The sequence below is a fragment of the Oryctolagus cuniculus genome, chromosome X, assembly GCF_051225735.1.
Source record: "Oryctolagus cuniculus isolate XC-2025 breed Fujian yellow rabbit chromosome X, ASM5122573v1, whole genome shotgun sequence".
NCBI classification, from domain to species: domain Eukaryota; kingdom Metazoa; phylum Chordata; class Mammalia; order Lagomorpha; family Leporidae; genus Oryctolagus; species Oryctolagus cuniculus.
In genome coordinates, this window is record NC_142888.1 from 31,203,724 (window position 1) to 31,212,031 (window position 8,308).

An 8,308-nucleotide genomic window follows, 5' to 3' on the forward strand; every position below is an offset into this window, starting at 1 on the left:
ACCCTGGTTTCTACGGCCAATGCTATTGAATCTCATGCTCCACCATGACAAGGACAAGTGTTCCACAGATTTCCAGTGCTCTCCACTCACTCAGTGGTGCCTCACCTACTGACACCCACAACTCTAGATTTTTACTGGAGCTCTTCATATCTGAAAGCCATCAAACAAACTATGGGATCTGCCCAAGAATTCATTCAAGGCTGAGGAACAAATTATATAACAAAGGAGCAGGAGTAAGGAAGAATAAAGTTGCTTTCTGTTTGTACTCCATATATTTTAGTTGTTTCAAGGAGCGCCTGTTGTATTTATAATGATGTTAGTCCCAGGGGAACAATGATCAGTAAACAGCAAGTATGAGGATTCAGAGAGAAATAAGCTCATGGTGTTTAAAGAACAAGAAGTTGGCTGGAAAGGCTGGAGTTTCATGACAGGAGTATAGAAAACAAGGGGGAACATGAAGGGCCTTGAGGTAAAAGAGGAACTAGATCGTGAGGGCCCTAGAGGCATTGGAAAAGAGCTTCAATTTTATTTGCAATGCAATGACAGGCAGACATATGACATGAACTATTTTGTGCCTATAAAAGAGTATTAGAGATGCTGATCTGATGAGTCTGGGTTGTTAAGGAAATAGGAATAGTCACAGAGAGGAAATTTCAAGGTCTATTTCCCTCTTGTGGGGAAGGTCGGGTGCTGGAGTGGTACCAGTGAAAAACTAAAAAACAGAAATAAGAGCTTGGAGTGATTGTACTTGCTGATGGAGATGGTGTGGATGAGAGAGAAAGGCTAGTTATCATAGACTTGATGCACTGGGAAGATGATTATGCCCTTGATTGGGATGGGGCGAGGGGTAGGGGGGCACTTGAGAATAGAATTTGATAGGCCATTAAAGACAGCTGTTTTTTTCCCTTTTATCAAAATATGCCTTGTTAGGAGAAAGGCAAATGTTGTAAGTACATGGCTGAGGACTTCCAATGAGAAAATAGCCACTCTAGAAGCTTCACTATCACTGTCATTGATTAATATCTTTAAGCATAAATCCGCTCAAATCTGGCTTTCAACAACTTCCATCTACAGTCAAATCTAACTTTTGTATCTCCATTGTTCTTAAATCAGAATTTCAATAAAATTGCTTTATCCACAAATCTTTCATGAGAATAACTAGATCCATCAGATACTAGAGAATTAATCATTGAATGATTTACACAGTACTCAGCAAATATTAAAACTGATATTTTGAGGGCTTCTATTAAACAGGAAAGTGCTTCATGCTGTCTCTAGATTCAGTATGAGAAAATCCACAATCGTGTGCTTATTCTCATTAAGTCTGAGGAACAATTGTAGAACTCTGTGTGCCAGACACAGGTGTTGGGGGAGGGTTGTATGTGGGTTGGCATGACGATCAGCCAGATGGGCATGGTTCCTCTCCTAAATAAGCCCACAAGTCTGTCCATACACGGAAACAAAATTCAAAACAACCTGAATTAGCACTGAGTTAGACCACCACCAAGGTGAACAAAAAGGTTAAAGCATTGTTTGTTCAAATCCTTGCCGCTCTTTCAAGGTGCCACTCTTTCTGGCAGAGCCCAGACACCGCTACTTGACAGTGACTTAAGAGGCTCCTAGTTTCTTGAACATGCCGATGTGTTTGGTCTTCTTTGGGGCATAGCTAGAGCAAACACGCACATTAGCTCGGGTTCTGTGGGGCAAAGGTGAGCAAGCGAAACAAAGGTCCACTTGACAGGATCGGGTCACATTTGGTATGCTGGCAAGGGACAGGCCCGGCATGGGGGAGATTAGAGATCAGTGTTGGAGAAGGGGATGACAGTGCCTAGGAGAAGCGAGCAGATGAGGGTCCCAGAAATCATCTCACCTATGATACTTGTTCTGGGATGGTTGAACAGGGAGCTGGCAGTACACAGATTAACTTGGGGAAAACAGGATTTTGCTGAGGCTCTCTGAGGTGCTAGAACAATGAGAACATGTTCCTCCTGTATTCCTCCTTTCCATCCCTTCATTGGCCACCCTTTCCTGCTCTCCGCCTGGTTCTCTCAGTGGTGCAGTTGGAGGAACCACAATAAGCATGGCAAGCTACCCACTGGTGGGGCCCACCCACTGACATCTTCCTGAGTAGGCCATTTGACCTTCGCATCTCATTTGGGGAACTGGAGCCTCAGGAAATCCTTAGACAAACTGATTTCCTTTTGTCTAAATTAAAGCAATAGGGGAGAAAACAGAGACCTTAGAAGCTGCAATCTATTCTTAACCTCTTTTGCAAAACAGCTTGCTTGGGCTAAGAAAATAAGCAGTGTCTGCTCTGAGCTCTTGCTCTTAAGTATTAAGCTTGGTTGAAGAAATGGCCACGTGGAAAGGAGGAGTGGATTAACGAAACAAGTTTCCCCTTAATATTTCTGAGTTGCTTCTTATAACTATAGTTATAGTTGCCTCATATAACTATATGAGAAGTGAGCAACCTGCTGGACTCACACAAATAGTTGGGGACTGTGGTACAACTGACAAAAATCATGAAAAAGGAAATGCTTACCTCTTATCAAACTCACTCTAGCTAGGCGTGTACATTTTTGCAGAACATTGGGTGACGGCATGGCCATTCAGGTCTAACAGCCAAATAGATCTTTTTTAAAAAATATTTATTTATTTATTTATTTGAAAGTCAGAGTTACACAGAGAGAGGAGAGGAAGAGAGAGAGAGAGAAAGAGAGAGAGAGAGAGAGAGAGGTCTTCTGTGTGATGGTTCACTCCCCAATTGGCCACAACTGCTGGAGCTGAACTGCACCAATCTAAAGCCAGGAGCTTCTTCCAGATTCCTTTAGAGCCATACTTCTCACTCTATGCTTACTGCCTGCTCATTGCTTCCCAGGTACCGGGGCCAAGCACTTTACACATACTATAGTATTAACTTCAAATGCCCAATTTACAGAGCAGAAAACTGAGACCGGAGAATTTAGGCAACATTCCCTAGGAAATAGAGCTAGTTGAGATGAAATCAGGATTTGCACTCCAGACCACCTGTTTTTTTTTTTTTTAAGATTTTGTTTATTTATTTGAGAGGTAGAGTTACAGACAGTGAGAGGGAGAGACAGAGAGAAAGGTCTTCCTTCTGCTGGTTCACTCTCCAAATGGCCACAATGGTTGGAGCTGCACCAGTATGAAGCCAGGAGCTTCTTCCAGGTCTCCCACGTGGGTGCAAGGGCCCAAAGACTTGGGCCATCCTCTACTGCTTTCCCAGGCTATAGCAGAGAGCTGGATCAAATGAGGAGCAGCAGGGACTAGAACCAGCGCCCATATGGGATGCTGGCACTGCAGGTGGAGGATTAACCTACTGTGCCACAGTGCCAGCCCCTATTCTTCTCCTCAAAACCTTCAATCATCCATCCTAGTACTATGCCTTTAAAACAAATTAAACTATTTGTTTCAGGCACTGAGACTGTTTACACCCAGCAGATGAATCCTTGATATTTTGAATGCAAATGAATTTTCCAGCCTCACCTCACTTCTTCCTTAGAGTTCATAGCATTTTTTTAAAAATCAATTTTGGGGGCCAGTGCTGTGGCATAGGGGGTAAGGCCGCTGCTTGCAGTGCATCCCACAGTGGTGCCGGTTCGAGTCCCAGCTGCTCCACTTCTGATCCAGCTCTCGCCTATGGCCTGGGAAAGCAGTAGAAGATGGCCCAACTCCTTGGGCCCCTGCACCCGCGTGGGAGACCGGGAGGAGGCTCCTGACTCCTGGGTTCCGATCAGCGCAGCTCCGGCTGTTGCGGCCGTCTGGGGTGAACCAGCGGGTGGAAGACCTCTCTCTCTGCCTCTTCTCTCTCTGTGTAACTCTTTCAAATAAATAAATAGATCTCTAAAAAAAAGACAATTTTGGAAAATCCTCAGCTACCATATTTTAAAATATTGTTTCTATACTGTTAATTATCTTTTCTCAGAGACAAATTAAATACAAATAATCCTTTTTTTTTTTTTACAGGCAGAGTTAGACAGAGAGAGAGAGAGAGAGAGAGAGACAGAGAGAAAGGTCTTCCTTCCGTTGGTTCACCCCCCAAATGGCCGCTACAGCTGGCGCTGCGCCTATCTGAAGCCAGGAGCCAGGTGCTTCCTCCTGGTCTCCCATGCAGGTGCAGGGCCCAAGGACTTGGGCCATCCTCCACTGCACTCCCGGGCCACAGCAGAGAGCTGGACTGGAAGAGGAGCAACCGGGACAGAATCCGGCGCCCCAGCCGGGACTAGAACCTGGGGTGCCGGCGCCGCAAGGCGGAGGATTAGCCTAGTGAGCCGCGGCGCCGGCCTCTTTTTTTTTTTTTTTTTTTTGATAACTAACAACATCTATTTATTGGACAGCTTCAGGTTCTTTTCTAATAATGTACAACCCATTGCTCTGTGCAGGTACCATCTTGGCAGAAGAAAAGGGAAAGGCGGGCACAAATAAGGACACACATAGGTTAGAAGAAAATGTTCTATGAACATTTTTAATTTTTTTATTTTTTTTCTTAGAAAAAAGCTTCATAATCAACAGCCCACTTCTAAGTAAAGTAGGCTAGAAAAACTTGTTTTTGATGTAGCATTTATGTATATCTTCTCATTTCATATACATAGTTCACCGAGGTAAATCTGGTGGCATTACTACTGTCCACTTGCAGAACAACCTAAAAGTAAAAACTGTTATCAAGAAGGAGAAAAGTCTTAACAAGAAGCTCAAGAAAGATGGCTTCGGAGGCCAGGCGGAGCGCGGCCTCTAAGCGGACAGTCTAGTAGAAGCAGATGGTGTGCAGGAAGGCCCTGCCGCTCTTCTTCTCCAACGCCTGGATCAGTTCCTCCATCTCGTTCTCCATGTCCTCGGTGTGCTGAAGACCCTGGCAGAGCTCACAGATGAGGAACGCCCCTATGGTGGCCTCTTCGTAGCTGTCCTGGATGTCCACGTTGATCACGTGTACCGGCTGGCAGGTCTCCTGTTCTCGAGAGGTGAGACAGTCCACTACCTGGTCGTAGACTCTCTCTTCACAAGTGAGGATCAGATCGAATGTATCCTTGCAGCTCTGGAACCTTTCTGGATGCGGCTTGATTCTCCTATTTCTGTCCAACATATGTAGAATTCCATTCTGTGTATAGAGGATCTTGTCTTTCCTAACAAGATCGTTATACATCTCCTCATACGTGGTTTTGAAATCGTAAGTATTTGGCTTGTCAATTGCCGGCCCTGGAAGTTTCACCTGAGCGCCCGTTCCGAAAGACCGGACGTTGAAACCTCGTTTGCTGAGGATCCTGTGCGCCTCCATGCTTCGGTTCTGATTATTTGAACACACCACAGCTACGCGCAGCGGCAGTGACGACATGGCAGCAGCCTCAACGCCGGCGACTCTGACACAGCTGTGGTGTTTAGCAGCGAGTAAAATGGCGGCGACCGCGGGAGAAACCCGCGGCACACAAGGGGCCACGTTGGCGCTGTAGTACGTGAGGACGCAGTGCGTGCGTCCGCCAATCTGACCATTCAACTGCAAGGCTGAAGTGAGGCCCCGCCTCTTGCACCCGCTGGTTTCTGGATCTGCGCTCAGCAGTTGGCCGGGACGTCTGTTGCAAGGCACTTCCAGGATCTGTCGCTGGTGTATAAGGTGCCAGTGTTTCACATCGCAACCCGAGGTAAGATCTTACTGAGTCCTTTAAGTCATGTATTCTCCCTTGGATGTTTTCTGTCTTTATTTCTAGAACTCCATGTTTTGGGGCTGGTGCTGTGGGGTATAGGGTAAAGATGCCGCCTACAGGCGCCGGCATCCCATATGGGCGCCAGGTTGAGTCCCGGCTGCTCCATTTCCAATCCAGCTCTCTGCTATGGAAAGCAGTAGAAGATGGCCCAAGCCCTTGGGCCCCTGTAACTATGTGGGAGACTTGGAAGAAGCTCCTGGCTCCTGGATTCACATGGGCCCAACTCCGGCCATTGTGGCCATCTGTGGAGTGAAACAGCGGGTGGAAGGACTCCCCCCCAGCCCCCGCACCTCTGCCTCTCAAATAAATGAATAAATAAATAAACGAACTTCATGTTTCAGGTTGGATATTTTTCGACCTAACTTTAAATTAAATCAAGCTTCATCTATTGTCCAGTCTGCAGTTAAACCTGTTCACCAAGTTAATTTTTATTTAATTTCTCAATTCTCGAATCTCCATTTTAAAAAACATATTTACTTATTTATTTATTTGAAAGTCAGGGTTACACAGAGAGAGGAGAGGCAGAGAGAAAGAGAGAGATGTCTTGCATCCGATGGTTCACTCCCCAATTGGCTGCAACGGCCAGAACTGCGCCAATCCAAAGCCAGGAGCCAGGAGCTTCCTCCGGGTCTTCCCACACGCGTATAGGGGCCCAAGGACTTGGGCCATCTTCTACTGCTTTCCCAGGCCATAGCAGAGAGCTGGATCGGAAGAGGAGCAGCCAGGACTAGAACTGGCGGCTATATGGGATGCCGGCACTTCAGGCCAGGGCATTAACCCGCTGTGCCACAGTGCCAGCCCCAAAATCTCCATTCTTTTTTAAAAATGTATTTATTTATTTGAAAGGCAGAGTAAGAGGGAGGGAGAGAGAGAGAGAAGGAGGAAGAGAGAGAGAGAAGAAGGAAGGGAGAGATAGAGAGAGGGAGAGAGAGTCTAAATAACTTCCACCTATCGGATTACTCCCCAGGTGGGCCAGGCCAGAGCCAGGAGCCTGGAACTCCAGCCAGGTCTCCTAGGTAGGTGGCAGGGACCCAAGTACTTGTCCCATCTAATGCTGCTTTCTCAGGCACATGGGCAGGAAGCAGGAACAGAAGTGGAGCAGCAAGGACTTGAACCCAGAATCTTATGGGAGGGTAGCATCACAGGCAGGGGCTTAACCTGCTGCGCCACTGCACCAGACACCTTGAATTTCTATTCTTAATCACATCTTTTATTTGTAGCAAACACAATTATTTTAAAATTGTCTGACAACACCCAAAACCCAATACATGTAGTCTCTGTGTGTATATTCCTATCATTTATTGTTTCTCCAATTTTTTAAATTATGTCTTATCTGATTTGATGCCTGGTTATTTTTTCCTGTGTGCTCGACAGTGTCTTACCAAAATTGTTGCAAGAAGTCATTTGAAGTGTAGGTTAATGTTATCTCCCTCCAGAGAGGATTTCGCTGTAATTCCAGCAAGTGCTCATTGGCAGCAGCAATGAGGGATCACTTCAGTCCAAGTCCAGTGACTGAGATGATGAGCTGAGCAAGAGTCTCTATGATGGACAGCTCGACTAAAGTATATGCTTTGACTTTCACAGTCCCATCCTTAGGGGAGAATCTCTAACCTCTACCCTTCCTTGTTTCAACTTGGTTAGTCCCAAGACTCCAATTCCTGTCTATCCAGCCCTGTGAAGCTGTTAAAAATTCATTCAACATCTCAATTACTTAGTCTCTCTGGTTAAACGTGAAAATTCTCGCAGAGAAAATAAGGTCAAAGTGACTGTCTTCTGCCTCTCGAGCCCCAAGAGCAGCACTGTGCTGGACCAGGCAGGCCCTCCTGTTGCTGCCTGAGAGAGAAGCTGAGGCCCCAGGAGTGGCCTTGGCTCTGGGACAGGTGTTGGGGGCTCTTCTCTGAAGGAGAGCTATAACAGATTCTTAAAATGGAGAGCTGGCATTGTGGGCATAGTGGGTTAAGCCACCGCCTGCAATGCCAGCATCCTACTTGGGTGCCAGTTCAGGTTCTGGCTGCTCCATTTCCAATCCAGCTCACTGCTGATATGCCTGGGAAAAGCAGCAGAAGATGGCCCAATTGTTGGGCCCCTGCCACCTTCTTCGGAAACCTAGGTAAAGCCCCTGGCTTCAGCCTGGCCCAGCCCTGGCCTTTGTGATCATCTAGGGGGAGTGAACCAGCAAATGGAAGATCTCTCTTTCTCTCTCTTTCTCTCTCTCTATAACTCTGCTTGGCCCTGTAATTTTTAACCCTCTTCACTTTTAAGATGGCTTTCTGATGATGCCTTTCGATTTTGTCTGCTTGACAGTTGTCATCGATGAGAGGGTTACTTTAATTTCTCTATGGTTACCTGAACTGCCAGTGACTGTGTCATTCCAGGAGCATCTGGCTCTCATTAATAGGGTTTCACAGATGTTTCTTGCCCTCCAAAAATCTGCAATGCAAGTTAGAAACCTCTGACAACGCGGACATTTAAGGGATACAATTAAGCCCATATTGAAACTATACAAATTAATTTGTGTATAAGCACACTATTTACAGTTCACCATGATATCCATTAAGCCCCACCCTGCTCAGAGCACTGGCTTCCTTTTC

General features: G+C 46.2%; 1 protein-coding gene across 1 annotated transcript; it reads right to left on the minus strand.

Moving 5' to 3' along the window:
* Positions 1–4,528: 4,528 nt before the first annotated feature.
* Positions 4,529–5,651, minus strand: LOC100337928 (RNA polymerase II subunit A C-terminal domain phosphatase SSU72). Its single transcript, XM_051826897.3, has one exon. The coding sequence runs from the start codon at positions 5,348–5,350 to the stop codon at positions 4,766–4,768; it is 585 nt and encodes a 194-aa protein (XP_051682857.3). The 5' UTR covers positions 5,351–5,651; the 3' UTR covers positions 4,529–4,765.
* Between the last annotated feature and the right edge of the window lie 2,657 nt (positions 5,652–8,308).